Source organism: Salvelinus fontinalis, unplaced genomic scaffold, assembly GCF_029448725.1.
Source record: "Salvelinus fontinalis isolate EN_2023a unplaced genomic scaffold, ASM2944872v1 scaffold_0191, whole genome shotgun sequence".
NCBI lineage: Eukaryota > Metazoa > Chordata > Actinopteri > Salmoniformes > Salmonidae > Salvelinus > Salvelinus fontinalis.
The window spans coordinates 242,709-266,138 of record NW_026600400.1 but is presented as its reverse complement, the minus strand read 5'-3'; the positions used below and the strand labels follow the sequence as shown (position 1 = coordinate 266,138).

Below are 23,430 nucleotides of genomic sequence, written 5' to 3'. Positions count from 1 at the left end.
CCACTCTCCTCCCTTTTATCCTCTCTCCTCCCTTTTAGCCTCCTCTCTCCTGCTCTCTCCTCCTTTCCTCTCCTGTCCTCCTCTCATCTCTCCTCCTCTCCCTTGTCCTCCTCTCATCTCTCATCCCCTCCTCTCCCTCTCTCCTCCCCTCCTCTCCCTCTCTCCTCTCTCCTGTCTTCCTCTTGTTCTCTCCTCTGCTTCTAACTACAGAATTGTGTGTGTGTACATCTCTACAGGAAGAGGAAGTGACACACTATAGCTGCAGAGTTCCATATTTAGAATGTTTGGAACAGAACTGTGAAGCTCTGTGTTTTAACACAGAGAACACCTCAGAAGAGATGGAATAGTAATTACTATCTTTTTATCTGAGAGGGGCAGATACAACAACAACTGCAATAGCAAGAACAGTAGGAAAAATATCACTCGTAAAAAATCTATAAAATAATAATAATAATAATTGGAATGACAGCCACATAGCCTTTATTATTAGTAGTAGTAGTAGTAATAGGTTATAGGTCCTTAGTGTGTGCGTGCGTACCAGGGTTTCCGTTAGGAAAATGTGTCTCTGGACATTTGGGACATTTACCGGACCCATATGCATTGGTTGGTAACCTGATTATGGCATCCACTCACAGAATCACATTGACATTATGGTAATTCATCCACAGTGCTCAGAATGACAGAATCACGTTTAGATTATGGTAATTCATCCACAGTGCTCAGAATGACAGAATCACATTTACATTATGGTAATTCATCCACAGTGCTCAGAATGACAGAATCACATTTACATTATGGTAATTCATCCACAGTGCTCAGAATGACAGAAATCACATTTACATTATGGTAATTCATCCACAGTGCTCAGAATGACAGAATCACATTTACATTATGGTAATTCACCCACAGTGCTCAGAATGACAGAATCACATTTACATTATGGTAATTCATCCACAGTGCTCAGAATGGCAGAAATGACATTTACATTATGGTAATTCACCCACAGTGCTCAGAATGACAGAAATCACATTTACATTATGGTAATTCATCCACACTGCTCAGAATGACAGAAATGACATTTACATTATGGTAATTCACCCACAGTGCTCAGAATGACAGAAATCACATTTACATTATGGTAATTCATCCACAGTACTCAGAATGACAGAAATCACATTTACATTATGGTAATTCATCCACAGTGCTCAGAATGACAGAAATCACATTTACATTATGGTAATTCACCCACAGTGCATTCTGTCAGAAAAATAAATAGCCTATTACAAACAGACAGTGGTGGGACAATAGATCCCAAATTCATACCAGTAAGCCTCGGCTACATCCCAAAACATATTTAAAAGTAACGAGGCTGATGCAACAAAATGTTTATTTAAAAAATGTATGAAATATAATTTATTGGGTTGCTAATATGACTAGGATTATCATCAACTAGCATGGGATGCTAATATGACTAGGATTATCATCAACTAGCATGGGTTGCTAATATGACTAGGATTATCATCAACTAGCATGGGATGCTAATATGACTAGGATTATCATCAACTAGCATGGGTTGCTAATATGACTAGGATTATCATCAACTAGCATGGGTTGCTAATATGACTAGTATTATCATCAACTAGCATGGGTTGCTAATATGACTAGGATTATCATCAACTAGCATGGGATGCTAATATGACTAGGATTATCATCAACTAGCATGGGTTGCTAATATGACTAGGATTATCATCAACTAGCATGGGTTGCTAATATGACTAGGATTATCATCAACTAGCATGGGTTGCTAATATGACTAGTATTATCATCAACTAGCATGGGTTGCTAATATGACTAGGATTATCATCAACTAGCATGGGTTGCTAATATGACTAGTATCGTTCCTTTGGCTACTGGACAATGAAATACAATTGATTTGAAAACCAATAAAACAGGTTACAGGTTTCAATGTCATTTGGAAATCTTTATTTTTTTTAAAACATTTTAGTCATTTAGCAGATGCTCTTATCCAGAGCAATTAGGGTCAAGTGCCTTGCTCAAGGGCTCATCAATAGGTTTTTCACCTAGTCGGCTCGGGGATTCAAACCAGCAACCTTTCGGTTACTGGCCCAATGCTCTTAACCACTAAACTACTTGCCGCCCTATAATAAATACCTCCACATTCATAGAAATGGGTTTTGTCTCGGCTACGTTGAAGCAAGGTGAGACATGCCTCCACATTTGAAGTAAAACGCTAAAGGTTTGACACAACTAAGTTTTAAAATGCATTCAGCCTCCAGCTCATTGCAACGTGGTGTGTGACACGCTGAAACCTACTTTCCTAAGCACTTGAATGGAGAATGGGAAGCGCCTTCAATTACCAGTTGAGAAAAAGAAAAAAGTAGTTCTATTTTATCCTTGAGATGTTGATGCTTTGTTTCTTAATGTCATTGTTGCTGAGTCCAGTCTGACATATCACACAGACCGGTTTCCGTTTTATAGCGTTGGTGCTGAGGCCAGTCTGACATATCACACAGACCGGTTTCCGTTTTATAGCGTTGGTGCTGAGGCCAGTCTGACATATCACACAGACCGGTTTCGGTAGGCAGCTGTCCTTTGAAACAAATCCAGGGAGAAAGAGACTGTGTGTCTACGCTTGACACTTACATGCGACTTCTGCTAACAGAATACGAAGAGCGCATTGAAAAGACAAGTCTAGATGCACAAAAGTCTGATTGTGGTCTGATTGTGTTCATATCAAGTGGGCGACCACTTCGGGAGGTGGTCAGGGATGCATTATGTGCGGATTTCTCCTCAGTCTGGACAATCAGGCTGCCGAAAGCACATAGTGGGCGACGTCATCAGTACTTCGCCCACAAATCTCCAGAAAACGTGTTTTGGGAGCGAGGCACCTTTTTTCATTAAACGTTGGAGGTAAATACATTCCTAGCGTGTCACTTTGCAGTCACTTTAGCTTTGCTAGCTGGCTGTCCTGCTACATAAGTTAGCTGAAGTAGTGGACAACTGCTATCAAGTTGTCGTGTTGTTATCAGATTTAGCCTGTTCCACCGTTTGCAGAATGCGTACTGGCATTTCAGTCAAGGGAATCTGGACACAATGTGGACAAAGTCGACATTTAAATGTAGGTGAAGATGCATGACGTAATGTCGGAATTCAATGATCAGAATACAAAAAGCTGCATGAACTGTCAAGTCTAGACACGGCCAGAGAGAGCATGCAGGCTGTGCAGCAGGGCTAGCTTGTGTGTGTGTTTGGTGTTACTACTATACTTCGCAAGTAGTCCTAGGGAAAGTATTTATTAGAGTCAAATATGCCGCGGACCAAATAACCCCCTAATCATATTCAAGACAAATATTCCGCCGACCGACAAGCATTCCTCCATGGACCGGCGCCGGTCCACATACCTGGGTTTGATAAAGACTGCTCTAGTAGATTTAATGAAACATGCTGTTTATCCTGCGCATCTTTTACAGCATGGCATTGCTTGCCTCATTGCTCCGGTGGTTTACAAGTGATTTCCATTTTTCTAATGTTGTCAATTCTTTTGGGTCTTCTTTTTCACTGTGCTCATCTGTCTGTCCTGTGCAACTATTTGCAATGCATCAGTGCAACAATGTAACAATGTTATCATGAGCGGCCACAGTGATCACACCATCTCCTCAACTTTCCCAGACAGTTCATTTGACCTGATACTGTAGGCCTATTTTACATTCAGCATTGACCTTTCGCTAAGCACTGCCCAGAATCTTGGGGAACCAATGTCAGTGCTCCGTTTGATAGCAACTGGCACTAACAATTCTTACCAGTGCTGCTAATGTAATGGATTTGTCCCTATATTTAGTAACTTTGTCCCTATATTTAGTAACTTTGTCCCTATATTTAGTGACTTTGTCCCTATATTTAGTGACATTTCAGACCCTTCCAGTGACTTTGTCCCTATATTTAGTAACTTTTCAGACCCTTCCAGTGACTTTGGCCCTATATTTAGTGTCTTTTCAGACCCCTCCAGTTACTTTGTCCCTATATTTAGTAACTTTTCAGACCCCTCCAGTGACTTTGTCCCTATATTTAGTAACTTTTCAGACCCTTCCAGTGACTTTGGCCCTATATTTAGTAACTTTTTAGACCCCTCCAGTGACTTTGTCCCTATATTTAGTTACTTTTCAGACCCTTCCAGTGACTTTGTCCCTATATTTAGTGTCTTTTCAGACCCTTCCAGTGACTTTGTCCCTATATTTAGTGTCTTTTCAAACCCCTCCAGTGACTTTGTCCCTATATTTAGTGTCTTTTCAGACCCTTCCAGTGACTTTGTCCCTATATTTAGTAACTTTCCAGACCCTTCCAGTGACTTTGTCCCTATATTTAGTGTATTTTCAGACCCCTCCAGTGACTTTGTCCCTATATTTAGTTACTTTTCAGACCCTTCCAGTGACTTTGTCCCTATATTTAGTGTCTTTTCAGACCCTTCCAGTGACTTTGTCCCTATATTTAGTAACTTTTCAGACCCTTCCAGTGCCTATATTTAGTTACTTTTCAGACCCTTCCAGTGACTTTGTCCCTATATTTAGTGTCTTTTCAAACCCCTCCAGTGACTTTGTCCCTATATTTAGTGTCTTTTCAGACCCTTCCAGTGACTTTGTCCCTATATTTAGTGTCTTTTCAGACCCTTCCAGTGACTTTGTCCCTATATTTAGTGTCTCTTCAAACCCCTCCAGTGACTTTGTCCCTATATTTAGTAACTTTTCAGACCCTTCCAGTGACTTTGTCCCTATATTTAGTGTCTTTTCAGACCCTTACAGTGTCTTTGTCCCTGTATTTAGTAACTTTTCAGACCCTTCCAGTGACTTTGTCCCTATATTTAGTAACTTTTCAGACCCTTCCAGTGACTTTGTCCCTATATTTAGTGTCTTTTCAGACCCTTCCAGTGACTTTGTCCCTATATTTAGTGTCTTTTCAGACCCTTCCAGTGACTTTGTCCCTATATTTAGTGTCTTTTCAGACCCTTCCAGTGACTTTGTCCCTATATTTAGTGTCTTTTCAGACCCTTCCAGTGACTTTGTCCCTATATTTAGTGTCTTTTCAGACCCTTCCAGTGACTTTGTCCCTATATTTAGTTACTTTTCAAACCCTTCCAGTGACTTTGTCCCTATATTTAGTTACTTTTCAGACCCCTCCAGTGACTTTGTCCCTATATTTAGTAACTTTTCAGACCCTTCCAGTGACTTTGTCCCTATATTTACCAACTTTGTCACTATAGTTAGTGACTTTTTCTCATGATTAGGTATTTATTGGAGCCAGGTGTGTTAGCAGGGGCAAAACTGTGATACCAATCAGGCCCCGAGGACTGGGATTGCCCACCCCTGCACTAGCACCTAGGCTTGTGCTTGAGAGATTATTATTGAGACCTTTGGTCATTTTCTATAATGCTACAAGAATTGAGTCATTATTAGTGGAGGTGCATTAAGCGTGATTCTGGTTTCATTTGTAATAATAAAAAAAGGGCTTTTTCATAGACAAACTTGAAATCCAGACCAGCAAAAAAGCAGGTTTAAACTATTTGGATAAATTAATGAAATTATTAGTGGGTCTTATGGTCGTGGAAGTATAATTTCACAAGTCCTGAATTCAGTGTGTGTGTTTTAGAGGTTGACCGATACCGATACCGATTAATGGCGGACCAAAAAAAAGCCGATACCGATTAATCGGCCGATTTTTATATATATATATATATATATACAGTGGGGAGAACAAGTAATTGAAACACTGCCGATTTTGCAGGTTTTCCTACTTACAAAGCATGTAGAGGTCTGTAATTTTTATCATAGGTACACTTCAACTGTGAGAGACGGAATCTAAAACAAAAATCCAGAAAATCACATTGTATGATTTTTAAGTAATTCATTTGCATTTTATTGCATGACATAAGTATTTGATACATCAGAAAAGCAGAACTTTAATATTTGGTACAGAAACCTTTGTTTGCAATTACAGAGATCATACGTTTCCTGTAGTTCTTGACCAGGTTTGCACACACTGCAGCAGGGAGTTTGGCCCACTCCTCCATACAGACCTTCTCCAGATCCTTCAGGTTTCGGGGCTGTCGCTGGGCAATACGGACTTTCAGCTCCCTCCAAAGATTTTCTATTGGGTTCAGGTCTGGAGACTGGCTAGGCCACTCCAGGACCTTGAGATGCTTCTTACGGAGCCACTCCTTAGTTGCCCTGGCTGTGTGTTTCGGGTCGTTGTCATGCTGGAAGACCCAGCCACGACCCATCTTCAATGCTCTTACTGAGGGAAGGAGGTTGTTGGCCAAGATCTCGCGATACATGGCCCCATCCATCCTCCCCTCAACACGGTGCAGTTGTCCTGTCCCCTTTGCAGAAAAGCATCCCCAAAGAATGATGTTTCCACCTCCATGCTTCACGGTTGGGATGGTGTTCTTGGGGTTGTACTCATCCTTCTTCTTCCTCCAAACACGGCGAGTGGAGTTTAGACCAAAAAGCTCTATTTTTATCTCATCAGACCACATGACCTTCTCCCATTCCTCCTCTGGATCATCCATATGGTCATTGGCAAACTTCAGACGGGCCTGGACATGCGCTGGCTTGAGCAGGGGGACCTTGCGTGCGCTGCAGGATTTTAATCTATGACGGCGTAGTGTGTTACTAATGGTTTTCTTTGAGACTGTGGTCCCAGTTCTCTTCAGGTCATTGACCAGGTCCTGCCGTGTAGTTCTGGGCTGATCCCTCACCTTCCTCATGATCATTGATGCCCCACGAGGTGAGATCTTGCATGGAACCCCAGTCCGAGGGTGATTGACCGTCATCTTGAACTTCTTCCATTTTCTAATAATTGCGCCAACAGTTGTTGCCTTCTCACCAAGCTGCTTGCCTATTGTCCTGTAGCCCATCCCAGCCTTGTGCAGGTCTACAATGTTATCCATGATGTCCGTACACAGCTCTCTGGTCTTGGCCATTGTGGAGAGGTTGGAGTCTGTTTGATTGAGTATGTGGACAGGTGTCTTTTATACAGGTAACTAGTTCAAACAGGTGCAGTTAATACAGGTAATGAGTGGAGAACAGGAGGGCTTCTTAAAGAAAAACTAACAGGTCTGTGAGAGCCGGAATTCTTACTGGTTGGTAGGTGATCAAATACTTATGTCATGCAATAAAATGCTAATTAATTACTTAAAAATCATACAATGTGATTTTCTGGATTTTTGTTTTAGATTCCGTCTCTCACAGTTGAAGTGTACCTATGATAAAAAATTACAGACCTCTACATGCTTTGTAAGTAGGAAAACCTGCAAAATCGGCAGTGTATCAAATACTTGTTCTCCCCACTGTATATATATATATATATATATATATATATATATATATATATATATATATATATTTGTAATAATGACAATTACAACAATACTGAATGAACACTTTTATTTTAACTTAATATAATACATCAATAAAATCAATTTAGTCTCAAATAAATAATGAAACATGTTCAATTTGGTTTAAATAATGTAAAAACAAAGTGTTGGAGAAGAAAGTCAAAGTGCAATATTTGCCATGTAAGAAAGCTAACGTTTAAGTTCCTTGCTCAGAACATGAGAACATATGAAAGCTGGTGGTTCCTTTTAACACGAGTCTTCAATATTCCCAGGTAAGAAGTTTTAGGTTGTAGTTATTATAGGACTATTTCTCTCTATACCATTTGTATTTCATATACCTTTGACTATTGGATGTTCTTATAGGCACTATAGTATTGCCAGCCTAATCTCGGGAGTTGATAGGCTTGAAGTCATAAACAGCGCAATGCTTGAAGCACAGCGAAGAGCTGCTGGCAAACGCAGGAAAGTGCTGTTTGAATGAATGTTTACGAGCCTGCTGCTGCCTACCACCGCTCAGTCAGACTGCTCTATCAAATATCAAATTATAGACTTAATTATAATATAATGACACACAGAAATACGAACATTAGGTCATTAATATGGTCAAATCTGGAAACTATCATTTCGAAAACAAAACGTTAATTCTTTCAGTGAAATATGGAACCGTTCCGTATTTTATCCAACGGGTGGCATCCATCAGTCTAAATATTCCTGTTACATTGCACAACCTTTAATGTTATGTCATAATTATGTACAATTCTGGCAAATTAATGACTGTCTTTGTTAGGAAGAAATGGTCTTCACACAGTTAGCAACGAGCCAGGCGGCCCAAACTGCTGCATATACCCTGACTCTGCTTGCACAGATTGCAAGAGAAGTAACACAATTTCCCTAGTTAAAAGAAATTCATGTTAGCAGGCAATATTAACTAAATATGCAGGTTTAAAAATATATACTTGTGTATTGATTTAAAGAAGGCATTGATGTTTATGGTTAGGTACACTGGTGCAACGACTGTTCTTTTTTCGCGAATGCTCTTGTTAAATCATCAACCGTTTGGCGAAGTAGGCTGTGATTCGATGATAAATTAACAGGCACCGCATCGATTATATGCAACGCAGGACAAGCTAGATAAACTAGTAATATCATCAACCATGTGTAGTTAACTAGTGATTATGTTAAGATTGATTGTTTTTATAAAATAAGTTTAATGCTAGCTAGCAACTTACCTTGGCTCCTTGCTGCACTCGCGTAACAGGTAGTCAGCCTGCCACGCAGTCTCCTCGTGGAGTGCAATGTAATCGGCCATAATCGGTGTCCAAAAATGCCGATTTACCGATTGTTATGAAAACTTTAAATTTGGCCCTAATTAATCGGCCATTCCGATGAATCGGTCGACCTCTAGTGTGTTTGTGTAACAGTCGATGTTCTCTGCTGCTTGTGTTAAGGGTGTCACCATGGGGAAGTGGAGGTTGTTCCGTGTCTCTCTGGTTCTGGGTTCAGTCTTTATGATCCTGTTGATTATTCTCTACTGGGACGACGTTGGAGCCTCTCACCTCTACCTGCCCCCCCTCTCCCCCCGGCCCGCCCCTGACCACCCCCCCACACACCCAACCCCCTCCTTCCTGTCCGACATCAACGCCTTCGTAAACCAGTTCCTGGAGGGAACCAATGATCCGACAGATTCCGCCCCCCCAGACTCTGCCAACCAATCAGAGCGCGCTGAGGAGCGGTACGTTCCCCGGAGGGAGTGGAAGGTCCATCTGACGCCCATCGACCCCGAGAAACGACTAGGACAGGTAACCCTAACCCTCCCTCTCAATGCAATTCAATGTAAGGGCTCTGTTGGCTTGGGAAACATATGTTTACATTGCCAAAGCAAATGAAATAGATAATAAACAAAAGTGAAATAAATAATACAAATTTAGAGTAAACATCACAAAAGTTCAAAAAGAACAAAGACATTTCAAATGTCATATTATGTGCAAATAGTTAAAGTACAAAAGGGAAAATAAATCAACATAAATGGTGTTTGTTCTTCACTGGTTTCCCTTCTCTTGTGGCAACAGGTCACACATCTGGCTGCTGTGATGGCACACTGTGGTATTTCACCCAGTAGATATGGGAGTTTATCAGAATTGGGTTTGTTTTCTAATTCTTTGTGGTTCTGTGTAATCTGAGGGAAATATGTATCTCTAGTATGGTCATACATTGGGCAGGAGGTTAGGAAGTGCAGCTCAGTTTCCACCTCATTTTGTGGGCAGTGAGCACATAGACTGTCTTCTCTTGAGAGCCAGGTCTGCCTACGGCGGCCTTTCTCAATAGCAAGGCTATGCTCACTGAGTCTGTACATAGTCAAAGCTTTCCTTAAGTTTGGGTCAGTCACAGTGGACAGGTATTCTGCCACTGTGTACTCTCTGTTTAGGGCCAAATAGCATTCTAGTTTGCGCTGTTTTTTTGTTAATTCTTTCCAATGTGTCAAGTAATTATCTTTTTGTTTTCGCATGATTGGGTCTAATTGGGTCTAATTGTGTTGCTGTCCAGGAGCTCTGTGGGGTCTGTTTGTGTTTGTGAACAGAGTCCCAGGACCAGCTTGCTTAGGGGACTCTTCTCCAGGTTCATCTCTCTGTAGGTGATGTTTTGGAAGGTTTGGGAATCGCTTCCTTTTAGGTGGTTGTAGAATTTAACAGCTCTTTTCTGGATTTTGATAATTAGCGGGTATCGGCCTAATTCTGCTCTGCATGTATTATTTGATGTTTTACGTTGTACACAGAGGATGTTTTTGCAGAATTCTGCATGCATGTCTCAATTTGATGTTTGTCCCATTTAGTGAATTCTTGGTTGGTGAGCGGACCCCAGACCTCACAACCATAAAAGGCAATGTGTTCTATAACACGATTCAAGTATTTTTAGCCAGATCCTAATTGGGATTTTAAATGTTATGTTCCTTTTGATGGCATAGAAGGCTCTTCTTGCCTTGTCTCTCAGATCGTTCACAGCTTTATGGAAGTTACCTGTGGCGCTGATGTTTAGGCCGAGGTATGTATAGTTTTTTGTGTGCTCTAGGGCAACGGTGTCTAGATGGAATTTGTATTTGTCGTCCTGGCAACTGGACATTTTTTGGAAACCATTATTTTTGTTTTACTGAGATTTTCTGTCAGGGCCCAGGTCTGTCAGGGCCCAGGTCTGTCAGAATCTGTGCAGAAGATCTAGGTGCTGCTGTAGGACCTCCTTGGTTGGGGACAGAAGCACCAGGTCATCAGCAAACAGTAGACATTTAACTTCAGATTCTAGTAGGGTGAGGCCGGGTGCTGCAGACTGTTCTAGTGCCCTCACCAATTCCTTGATATATATGTTGAAGAGGGTGGGGCTCAAGCTGCATCCCTGTCTCACTCCACAACCCTGTGGAAAGAAATGTATGTTTTTTGCCAATCTTAACTGCACACTTGTTGTGTACATTGATTTTATAATGTCGTATGTTTTTCCCCCAACACCACTTTCCATCAATTTGTATAGCAGACCCTCATACCAAATTGAGTCAAATGCTTTTTTGAAATCAACAAAGCATGAGAAGACTTTGCCTTTGTTTTAGTTAGTTTGTTTGTTAATTAGGGTGTGCAGGGTGAATACGTGGTCTGTCGTACGGTAATTTGGTAAAAAGCCAATTTGACATTTGCTCAATGCAGAGGATTTTCCCAAGGTTGCTGTTGACAAATATCCCACAGTAGTTATTGGGGCCAAATTTGTTTCTCTCTCTCACCTCTCACTCTTGTTTTCATGCCTCTCGCTCTCCCCCCTCCGCTCTCTCCCCCCTCCGCTCTCTCCCCCCTCCGCTCTCTCCCCCCTCCGCTCTCTCCCCCCCACTCCCTCTCCCCCCTCCGCTCTCTCCCCCCTCCGCTCTCTCCCCCCTCCGCTCTCTCCCCCCTCCGCTCTCTCCCCCCTCCGCTCTCTCCCCCCTCCTCCCTCTCCCCCCTCCGCTCTCTCCCCCCTCCGCTCTCTCCCCCCTCCGCTCTCTCCCCACTCCGCTCTCTCCCCACTATCTCTCTCCCCCCTCCGCTCTCTCCCCCCTCCGCTCTCTCCCCCCTCCGCTCTCTCCCCACTCTCTCTCTCCCCCCTCCGCTCTCTCCCCCCTCCGCTCTCTCCCCACTCTCTCTCTCCCCCCTCCGCTCTCTCCCCCCTCCGCTCTCTCCCCACTCCGCTCTCTCCCCACTCCTCTCTCTCCCCCCTCCGCTCTCTCCCCCCTCCGCTCTCTCCCCACTCTCTCTCTCCCCCCTCCGCTCTCTCCCCCCTCCGCTCTCTCTCTCCCCACTCTCTCTCTTCAGGAGAGACGGCGGCAGCGTCTCCATGACCTCTGTCACCATGGTGATGACCTGGCTTTTCCGGGGAAGAACCGTTCGTTTGACGACATCCCTAACAGGGAGCTGGATCACCTGATCGTCGACGACCGCCACGGTATCATATACTGCTACGTCCCCAAGGTACACACACACACAAACGCCCACGGGCTCATATTTTTTTATTTAACCAGGCAAGTCAGTTCAGAACAAATTCTTAACTGACTTATTTACAATGACGGCCAAACCCGGATGACTCTGGGCCAATTGTGCGCCGCCCTATGGGACTCCCAATCACGGCCGGTTGTGATATAGCCTGGATTCGAACCAGGGTGTCTATAGTGACGCCTCTAATCAAATCAAATGTATTCATGAAGCCATTTTTACACCAGCCGATGTCACAAGGTGCTATACAGAAATCCAGCCTAAAACCCCAAACAGCAAGCAATGCAGATGTAGAAGCACGGTGGCTAGGAAAAACTCCCTAGAAAGGCCAGAACCTAGGAAGAAACTTAGAGAGGAACCAGGCTCTGAGGGGTGACCAGTCCTCTTCTGGCTATGAACGTTTGAACATCTTGGACATCTTGGCCATAATCTGTCACAGCCAGAAGAGGACTGCTTTTTATTTATTTATTTAATTTAACCTTTATTTAACCAGGTAGACCAGATCACCTTTATTTAACCAGGTAGACCAGATCACCTTTATTTAACCAGGTAGACCAGATCACCTTTATTTAACCAGGTAGACCAGATCACCTTTATTTAACCAGGTAGACCAGATCACCTTTATTTAACCAGGTAGACCAGATCACCTTTATTTAACCAGGTAGACCAGATCACCTTTATTTAACCAGGTAGGCCAGTTGAGAACACCTTTATTTAACCAGGTAGGCCAGTTGAGAACAAGTTCTCATTTACAGCTGCGAATGGCCAAGAATAAAGCAAAGCAGTTCGACACAAACAACAACACAGAGTTACACATGGAATAAACAAAACATACAGTCAATAATACAGTAGAACAAAAGAAAACAAAAAGTCTATATACAGTGAGTGCAAATGAGGTAAGATACAGGAATTAAGGCAATAAATAGGCCATGGTGGCGAAGTAATTACAATATATTGACTGTAGGTGGCGTGTAGTAACTAGAAGAGGATCATGATCGTGCTCAGTGAGAGTCTGCTAATATAACCTGTATATATTGTATGTATATATATATACAGTGGGGAGAACAAGTATTTGATACACTGACAATTTTGCAGGTTTTCCTACTTACAAAGCATGTAGAGGTCTGTAATTTTTATCATAGGTACACTTCAACTGTGAGAGAAGGAATCTAAAACAAAAATCCAGAAAATCACATTGTATGATTTTTAAGTAATTAATTTACATTTTATTGCATGACATAAGTATTTGATACATCAGAAAAGCAGAACTGAATATTTGGTACAGAAACCTTTGTTTGCAATTACAGAGATCATACGTTTCCTGTAGTTCTTGACCAGGTTTGCACACACTGCAGCAGGGATTTTGGCCCACTCCTCCATACAGACCTTCTCCAGATCCTTCAGGTTTCGGGGCTGTCGCTGGGCAATACGGACTTTCGGCTCCCTCCAAAGATTTTCTATTGGGTTCAGGTCTGGAGACTGGTTAGGCCACTCCAGGACCTTGAGATGCTTCTTACGGAGCCACTCCTTAGTTGCCCTGGCTGTGTGTTTCGGGTCGTTGTCATGCTGGAAGACCGAGCCACGACCCATCTTCAATGCTCTTACTGAGGGAAGGAGGTTGTTGGTCAAGATCTCGCGATACATGGCCCCATCCATCCTCCCCTCAATACGGTGCAGTCGTCCTGTCCCCTTTGCAGAAAAGCATCCCCAAAGAATGATGTTTCCACCTCCATGCTTCACGGTTGGGATGGTGTTCTTGGGGTTGTACTCATCCTTCTATTCCTCCAAACACGGCGAGTGGAGTTTAGAGCAAAAAGCTCTATTTTTGTCTCATCAGACCACATGACCTTCTCCCATTCCTCCTCTGGATCATCCAGATGGTCATTGGCAAACTTCAGACGGGCCTGGACATGCGCTGGCTTGAGCAGGGGGACCTTGCGTGCGCTGCAGGATTTTAATCCATGACGGCGTAGTGTGTTACTAATGGTTTTCTTTGAGACTGTGGTCCCAGCTCTCTTCAGGTCATTGACCAGGTCCTGCCGTGTAGTTCTGGGCTGATCCCTCACATTCCTCATGATCATTGATGCCCCACGAGGTGAGATCTTGCATGGAGCCCCAGACCGAGGGTGATTGACCGTCATCTTGAACTTCTTCCATTTTCTAATAATTGTGCCAACAGTTGTTGCCTTCTCACCAAGCTGCTTGGCTATTGTCCTGTAGCCCATCCCAGCCTTGTACAGGTCTACAATTTATCCCTGATGTCCTTACACAGCTCTCTGGTCTTGGCCATTGTGGAGAGGTTGGAGTCTGTTTGATTGAGTGTGTGGACAGGTGTCTTTTATACAGGTAATGAGTTCAAACAGGTGCAGTTAATACAGGTAATGAGTGGAGAACAGGAGGGCTTCTTAAAGAAAAACTAACAGGTCTGTGAGAGCCGGAATTCTTACTGGTTGGTAGGTGATCAAATACTTATGTCATGCAATAAAATGCAAATTAATTACTTAAAAATCATACAATGTGATTTTCTGGATTTTTGTTTTAGATTCCGTCTCTCACAGTTGAAGTGTACCTATGATAAAAATGACAGACCTCTACATGCTTTGTAAGTAGGAAAACCTGCAAAATCGGCAGTGTATCAAATACTTGTTCTCCCCACTGTATATATATTGACTGTAGGTGGCGTGTAGTAACTGGAAGAGGATCATGATCGTGCTCAGTGAGAGTCTGCTCCAGGAGGGAGTTCCGTACAGGGATCCTCTGGCAGTTCCTCAGGAGATGGTCCACAACAGCAGCCTCCACTTCACCTTCAACAAGTTCTGGAAACGCTACGGGAAGTTCTCCCGACACCTGATGAAGGTCAGTTCACGTCTAATCTCTTACCTCTGACACTAACCCTGATGGTGGTCAGTTAACAGCTGACACTAACCCTGATGGTGGTCAGTTAACAGCTGACATTAACCCTGATGGTGGTCAGTTAACAGCTGACTAACCCTGATGGTGGTCAGTTAACAGCTGATACTAACCCTGATGGTGGTCAGTTAACAGCTGACAAACCCTGATGGTGGTCAGTTAACAGCTGACACATTTGGTTTAATTTATTATATAAAGGTGAAAGTGATGTATTCAGGGCATTTGCAAAGTGTTCAGACCCCTTTTTCCATATTTTGTTACGTTACAGCCTTATTCTAAAATTGATTAAATTGGTTTTTTCCCCTCATCAATCTACACACAATACCCCATAATGACAAAGCAAAAACAGTTTTTAGAAATTTGTGCAAATATATAAAAATAAAAAAACTTCAATGTCACATTTAAATAAGTATTCAGACCCTTTACTCAGTACTTTGTTGAAGCACCTTTGGCAGCGATTACAGCCTCGAGTCTTCTTGGGTTTGACGCTACAAGCTTGGCACACCTGTATTTGGGGAGTTTCTCCCATTCTTCTCTGGAGATCCTCTCAATCTCTGTCGGGTTGGATGGGGAGCGTTGCTGCACAGCTATTTTCAGGTTTCTCCAGAGATGTTTGATCAGGCTCAAGTCCGGGCTCTGGCTGGGCCACTCAAGGCCATTCAGAGACTTGTCCCGAAGCCACTCCTGCGTTGTCTTGGCTGTATGCTTAGGGTCGTTGTCCTGTTGGAAGGTGAACCTTCGCCCCGGTCTGAGGTTCTGGATCAGGTTTTCATCAAGGATCTCTCTGTTTTTTTATTTTATTTTTTTATTTAACCTTTATTTAACCAGGTAGGCAAATTGAGAACACGTTCTCATTTACAATTGCGACCTGGCCAAGATAAAGCAAAGCAGTTCGACACATACAACAACACATAGTTACACATGGAGTAAAACAAACATATAGTCAATAATACAGTGAAAAAAATAAGTCTATATACAATGTGAGCAAGTGAGGTGAGATAAGGGAGGTGAAGGCAAACAAATATATGTATAAATAAATAAAAATATAAAAAGGCCATGGAGGCGAAGTGAATACAACACAGCAAGTAAAATAAAAACTAAAAACACTGGAATGGTTGGTTTGCAGTGGAAGAAAGCGCAAAGTAGAGACAGAAATAATGGGGTGCAAAGGAGCAAAATAAATAAATAAATAAATACAGTAGGTAAAGAGGTAGTTGTTTGGGCTAAATTATAGATGGGCTATGTACAGGTGCAGTAATCTATGAGCTGCTCTGACAGCTGGTGCTTAAAGCTAGTGAGGGAGATAAGTGTTTCCAGTTTCAGAGATTTTTGTAGTTCGTTCCAGTCATTGGCAGCAGAGAACTGGAAGGAGAGGCATCCAAAGGAAGAATTGGTTTTGGGGGTGACTAGAGAGATATACCTGCTGGAGCGCGTGCTACAGGTAGGTGCTGCTATGGTGACCAGCGAGCTGAGATGTACTTTGCTCCGTTCATCTTTCCCTCAATCCTGACTAGTCTCCCAGTCCCTGCCGCTGAAAAACATCCCCACAGCATGATGCTGCTACCACCGTGCTTCACCGTAGGGATGGTGCCAGGTTTCCTCCAGACGTGACGCTTGGCATTCAGCCAAAAGAGTTCAATCTTGGTTTCATCAGACCAGATAATCTTGTTTCTCATGGTCTGAGAGTCTTTAGGTGCCTTTTGGCAAACTATAAGTGGTCTGGCCACTCTACCATAAAGGCCTGATTGGTGGAGTGCTGCAGAGATGGTTGTCCTTCTGGAAGGTTCTCCCATCTCCACAGAGAAACTCTGGAGCTCTGTCAGAGTGACCATCGGGTTCTTGGTCACCTCCTGACCAAGGCCCTTCTCCCCTGATTGCTCAGTTTGGCCGGGCGGCCAGCTCTAGGAAGAGTCTTGGTGGTTCCAAACTTCTTCCATTTAAGAATGATGCAGGCCACTGTGTTCTTGGGGACCTTCAATGCTGCAGAAATGTTTTGGTACCCTTCCCCAGATCTGTGCCTCGACACAATCCTGACTCGGAGCTCTACGGACAATTCCTTCGACCTCATGGCTTAGTTTTTGCTCTGACGTACACTGTCAACTGTGGGACCTTATATAGACAGGTGTGTGCCTTTCCAAATCATGTCCAATCAATTGAATTTACCACAGGTGGACTCCAATCAAGTTGTAGAAACATCTCAAGGATGACCAATAGAAACAGGATGCACCTGAGCTCAATTTCGAGTCTCATAGCAAAGGGTCTGGATACTTATGTAAATAAGGTGATACCGTTTTTTATTTGTAATACATTTTAAAACATTTCTAAAAACCTGTGTCAACTTGTACCTTTGTCATTATGGGGTATTGTGTGTAGATTGAAGGGGAAAAAATATTTTATCCATTTTAAAATAAGGCTGTAATGTAACAAAATGTGAAAACTTTCCTGAATGCCCTGTGTATTTGTTTTGAAGGTGGTTTAATAAAGGTGGTTTGTTTGTCAAGGTGAAGCTCCAGAAGTACACCAAGTTCCTGTTTGTCAGAGATCCGTTCGTCCGCCTCATCTCGGCGTATCGGAACAAGTTTGAGCAGCCCAACGAGGAGTTCTACCGTCGATTCGCTCTGCTCATGCTCCGTCGCTACGGTAACCACTCTGAACCTCCCGCGGCGGCGGGCGACGCGTTTCCTGCCGGAATCCGCCCCTCCTTCTCAGAGTTCGTCCAATACCTACTGGACCCCCAGACAGAGAGCGACGCCCCCTTCAACGAGCACTGGAGACAGGTCTACCGGCTATGCCACCCCTGTCAAATACAGGTAATATATGAAAATACTAGATTATTATCCAATGTCTGAGAAGAAGTCTTCTGGCAGAAGTAAAGGGCCGACAAGATCCACCTTCTTGTGAAAGAAGAGTGAACTCTGTAATCTAACTAATGTAGAGCCCAATATTCTGCATGTATTAGACCAGCAAACATCAGTCCCCACTACTTTACAAATAACATGGATTATACTATTCTACCAGTCTGCAATAGAGGTCCATAAGATGGGACTGATTGGTCCTGTGGCTCATTGCATCTCCAATAGAGGTCCATAAGATGGGACTGATTGGTCCTGTGGCTCATTGCATCTCCAACAGCCATTCAGAAAGCTGGTATAAATGTGTTACCCGTTTCTTTCTAGGTTGTATTGAACATGTTCAGACATTTTCCATTCATCAGAGGATATGTCACTGTGTAAATCTTCTTCCCATTGTTTTTTTTTCTCACTTTTACCAAAGGGTCAGTCTTTCATCTAGTAGACAAGAATATTAGGGAAGTCAAGCCTTTTGTTCTGTTTAAGCAGCAACCTTTCAACTGGGTTGGTAGTCAAACAGCTCTGCTGCAGTTGTAGGGATTTCCAAAACGGTGTCTTGGGTAAATCATATGTTACAGACAGATGTTCAAAAGATATCAATTGTGGACCTGTCAACAACATGTAATTGTATTTCTATGACAACGACCCCTGTCTACTGTCACCGTGCTGACTATGCCCGTCGCCTGCAGCAAAAGCCTCTATCCCGTCCTCTGGCTAGGCAGAGTACTTTAGGATTTGAGTCACTTCGGTGTGACCAGGGCCTAGCCATGCGGCCCTACCAACCCGTCTATTCATTCGTACTGGCCCTTCGCGTGAGTTGGGTTTGTTCCTTCGTTCACGTTGTCACTCCCTTATTTCCCTGGTCTAGTGTGGGGCCTTGGATAGATGAGTACTTTATTACTTTATGTTTATAGATTCCTCCTATATTCCCTTAACCCGTCTCTTCCTCTCTTGTATACCAATACCTAATAATTAACTTCTGTTAGTTATTATGCTCGTCAGCTAGTAGTCACTTGGAAACTAGTATTGTTATATGTTTGACTTTTCCAAAGATATATTATTGTCCACACAATGAAATATTCTTTAGTGCTATCCCTTTAACCTATGACCAGGGTCACTTTCCGTTCAGTGAGAGTGTCAAAGGCGTTCGCTCTCCGGGTAGGTTCCCTGGCCTAGTTGTCAAAGTTTCAAGCATTTATTTAAGTCACTCTGTTTTTTGTCTTATACACGTTATTACAGTTAAATGGTTATACAGTCCTAATACATCAATAATGCTCAATCAATCCTTAATGCGTTATGCTATGCCAGATACTATTGCAACTATAAATCAGCTCAAACACTTCTTATAACTCTTAAACAAAGCAAATGGCAATATATTTACCTCAAAGCTCTATTCCCTTGGTCCTTCCCGAAACTGGTGTCTATAAGAGTAATATTGGCAGCCTCTGCTGTGTATAATATTTCAATCTCTTATTGTCTCCAAATTTCTTACGGTTACACTTTTCACTGCCTACTGCTTAGATACTGACTCCTTTTTAGTGACTCTGGGCTTTCTACGAGGCTTACTTGTATCTGGGCTTTTTTTAATCCTTCAAATTGGAATTGTTTCTGGTACTCCCAAGAATAGCGCTTGTTGCTCTCTAGGAGATTGCTCTCCTACGCAACTGCTTCCTTTTAATGGAGCGACTTTCCAGGATACAACACAACTCTCAAGATATACCAGTCAATATAATGCTCGTGCCTTAATGTCAAAGTAGTCAATACAAGCAGAGTATAGTGAAGAGTAATTTACCTTGTCTGATGATTCTCTATGATGTCCAAATCATATGTGTCGAGGATCATGGCCTAGGCACTGACCTCTCCTCCTTTTATACCTCTCTTAAGACACTCAGTTCAGGGGAAGACACTTGAGAGTGCAATCAATTTGTCACATTTTGCCACTACTACTTCTCTTGTAGCATGCTCAACATTCTCCGGTGGGACTCAGTCCAATGTTAAGTCTTTCAGCACTGATGCCCATAACTCATCTTCCGCTGGGGCGTCAGTTTGGTCGAGCGGTTCATACCACTCTCCCTCAGTCTTCATGCTGATTGGTTCTTGTTTCATGTCTAGCCCTTTTTGAGCCTGTTCATTTGTCTCCTCATACCATTTTCCCTCAGTCTTCATGTCGAGGGGTTCTTGTTTGATGTCCCGTTTTTTTAGGTCTGGTTCATTTGGTTCCCTCTGCTGGTTGATCTCCGTCGTGGCAGTCATTCCCCAGTCTATAATTGGTCCTAGGGCCCACAGGGGTAGCTCTGGATCTGGCCTGATTTCTAGGGGAGGGGTCTGATTTCTTTTACTTTTCGTTACACTACTGAGGGTAAATATTGGTATTTTATTTGTAAAAACCTGTATTCCCTTTGTCATTATGGGGTATTGTGTGTAGATTGATGAGGCAAATGATGTTTGCAAAAGCAGCAGCTACTCTTCCTGGGGTCCACAACAGAACATGAAACATGATACAGAACGTTAATAGACAAGAACAGGTCCAAGGACAGAACTACATACATTTAAAAATAGACACACAGCCTACATATCAATACATACACACACACTATCTAGGTCCAATAGGAGAGAGACGTTGCGTTATCTGTTTCTTGAAACCAGGTTTGCTGTTCATTCTCTCACTATGAGATGGAAAGGGGGAAACTGTCAACAAAGAAGAAAACAGACAACACAGACTGGTGCTGGTGCGTGCTAGTCAATTTGTTTGGGTTAACTTTCTCTCTGTCTCTCCCCCTCTCTCTCCCCTGTCCCGTCCCTCTCTCCCCCTCTCTCCCTCTCTCCCCCCCTCTCTCCCCCTCTCCCCCTCTCTCCCCCCTCTCTCCCCTGTCCCGTCCCTCTCTCCCTCTCTCCCCCCCTCTCTCCCCCTCTCTCCCCCCTCTCTCCCCCTCTCCCCCTCTCTCCCCCCCTCTCTCCCCTGTCCCGTCCCTCTCTCCCTCCCCCCCCCCCTCTCTCCCCCTCTCCCCCCCCCTCTCTCCCCTGTCCCGTCCCTCTCTCCCCCCTCTCTCCCCTGTCCCGTCCCTCTCTCCCCCTCTCTCCCTCTCTCCCCTCTCTCCCCTTCTCCCCCTCTCTCCCTCTCCCCCCCTCTCTCCCCCTCTCCCCCCCCCCCCCCCCCCCCCCAGTATGACTTTGTGGGTCAGCTGGAGACGGTTCAGGAGGATGCTGAACAGCTGCTGAGGGTTTTGAAGGTGGACAACGTGGTTGACTTCCCCTCCTCTCACAGGAACCACACGGCCAGCAGCTGGCAGGAGGACTGGTTCAGCAGGGTGCCCCGAGTGGCCAGGAGGGATCTCTACAGGCTGTATGAACCAGACTTCAGACTGTTTGGCTACTCCAGACCAGACTCACTGCTAGACTGACTGACTCCAACTACACTCTCTTTCTAAAAGGGCTCTTTTCTTGTCCCCATAGGAGAACCCTTTTTGGTCCCAGGTATAACTTTTTGGTGGTGAAAAAAGGTTCTACTAAAACCTTTTAGTGATGAAACTGTTGCACGTAGAACCTCGTATTAATTAAAGGGTTCCACTTGGAATCAAAAAATCAAAAATAGCTTTTGTCAGTGGGTTCTCCTATGGGGAAAATGGAAGAACCCTTATGGTTCCAGGTAGTACATTCTTTTCTAAGACCAGCCAGACCAGAGTGCTGCGTCTTCTGCTCCTGTTCTGGACTCAGCAGGTGAACAGAGGAAAGTTAGAGTTACTCTTCCTTCGGAGGAGAGTCTGGACTCCTGACTGGTGGAACCCTGGTGGCTTTGATGTCATCATGGAACCCTGGTGTCTGGCTTGTCATCATGGAACCCTGGTGTCTGGCATGTCATCATGGAACCCTGGTGGCTTTGATGTCATCATGGAACCCTGGTGGAACCCTGGTGGCTTTGATGTCATCATGGAACCCTGGTGTCTGGCTTGTCATCATGGAACCCTGGTGTCTGGCATGTCATCATGGAACCCTGGTGTCTGGCTTGTCATCATGGAACCCTGGTGTCTGGCTTGTCATCATGGAACCCTGGTGGAACCCTGGTGTCTGTAATGTCATCATGGAACCCTGGTGGCTTTGATGTCATCATGGAACCCTGGTGTCTGGCATGTCATCATGGAACCCTGGTGTCTGGCTTGTCATCATGGAACCCTGGTGTCTGGCTTGTCATCATGGAACCCTGGTGTCTGGCTTGTCATCATGGAACCCTGGTGTCTGGCTTGTCATCATGGAACCCTGGTGGAACCCTGGTGTCTGTAATGTCATCATGGAACCCTGGTGGCTTTGATGTCATCATGGAACCCTGGTGTCTGGCATGTCATCATGGAACCCTGGTGTCTGGCTTGTCATCATGGAACCCTGGTGTCTGGCTTGTCATCATGGAACCCTGGTGTCTGGCATGTCATCATGGAACCCTGGTGTCTGTCATGTCATCATGGAACCCTGGTGTCTGGCATGTCATCATGGAACCCTGGTGGAACCCTGGTGTCTGTAATGTCATCATGGAACCCTGGTGGAACCCTGGTGTCTGGCTTGTCCTCATGGAACCCTGGTGGAACCCTGGTGTCTGTAATGTCATCATGGAACCCTGGTGGAACCCTGGTGTCTGGCTTGTCCTCATGGAACCCTGGTGGAACCCTGGTGTCTGTAATGTCATCATGGAACCCTGGTGGAACCCTGGTGTCTGGCTTGTCATCATGGAACCCTGGTGGAACCCTGGTGTCTGGAATGTCATCATGGAACCCTGGTGTCTGGAATGTCATCATGGAACCCTGGTGTCTGTCATGTCATCATGGAACCCTGGTGTCTGGCATGTCATCATTGAACCCTGGTGGAACCCTGTTGTCTGTAATGTCATCATGGAACCCTGGTGGAACCCTGGTGTCTGGCTTGTCATCATGGAACCCTGGTGGAACCCTGGTGTCTGGAATGTCATCATGGAACCCTGGTGTCTGGAATGTCATCATGGAACCCTGGTGTCTGTCAAGTCATCATGGAACCCTGGTGTCTGTCATGTCATCATGGAACCCTGGTGGAACCCTGGTCACTACTGATCATCCTATGAGGAGTTGGACTGTTTGGGAATTCGTTGTTTTCTAGTTGTTTTTAATGTTCACTTATTTTCCAGCGTTAAAGTCAAGCATGAAAGGGATTTTTTTAGTGTTTTATGTTTTAATGTGGAAAGGAAATGCCTTGTTTCACAGTGACCGATGCCAACATTATCACCCTCCTATAAGGAAGCCATCAGGACCTGAGGAGTTGTAGGGTTATGTTGAAGGGAATGATTTTCTGAAACAGACTTTACAAACCTAATGGGTGTGCTACTACTGGAAGCATGGGGAAACATGTTACAACATGTTACCGGTTAAAAAGAGGAAGACAGGCCACAGGCCTTAGATGGTTGGGAAGAGACAGAGGGTTAGGGTTAGACAGGGGGTTAGACAGGAGGTTAGACAGGAGGTTAGACAGGGGGTTAGGAGGTTAGACAGGAGGTTAGGGTTAGACAGGAGGTTAGACAGGAGGTTAGGGTTAGACAGGAGGTTAGGGTTAGACAGGAGGTTAGGGTTAGACAGGAGGTTAGGGTTAGACAGGAGGTTAGACAGGGGGTTAGGGTTAGACAGGAGATTAGGGTTAGACAGGAGGTTAGGGTTAGACAGGAGGTTAGGGTTAGATAGGAGGTTAGACAGGGGGTTAGACAGGAGGTTAGGGTTAGACAGGAGGTTAGGGTTAGACAGGAGGTTAGGGT

The 23,430-nt window shown here is 44.1% G+C and overlaps 1 protein-coding gene across 2 annotated transcripts in view; it reads left to right on the top strand.

The window, feature by feature from the left end:
* chst12a (carbohydrate (chondroitin 4) sulfotransferase 12a) overlaps positions 1 to 23,430 on the top strand; it is a 121,077-nt gene that overhangs the window by 779 nt on the left and 96,868 nt on the right. Inside the window, exons 2-6 of one of the 2 annotated variants that reach the window (XR_008757928.1) lie at positions 8,857 to 9,207; positions 11,731 to 11,886; positions 14,584 to 14,763; positions 17,319 to 17,627; positions 20,831 to 21,146. Coding sequence is in view for 1 of the 2 variants with exons in the window: in XM_055912602.1 (XP_055768577.1) it covers positions 8,866 to 9,207; positions 11,731 to 11,886; positions 14,584 to 14,763; positions 17,319 to 17,627; positions 20,831 to 21,067 (1,224 nt within the window). In the remaining variant the exon portion in view is untranslated. Of the gene's footprint in view, positions 1 to 8,856; positions 9,208 to 11,730; positions 11,887 to 14,583; positions 14,764 to 17,318; positions 17,628 to 20,830; positions 21,242 to 23,430 lie in introns of those variants that run through there. The other variant, XM_055912602.1, reaches the window with a different exon arrangement.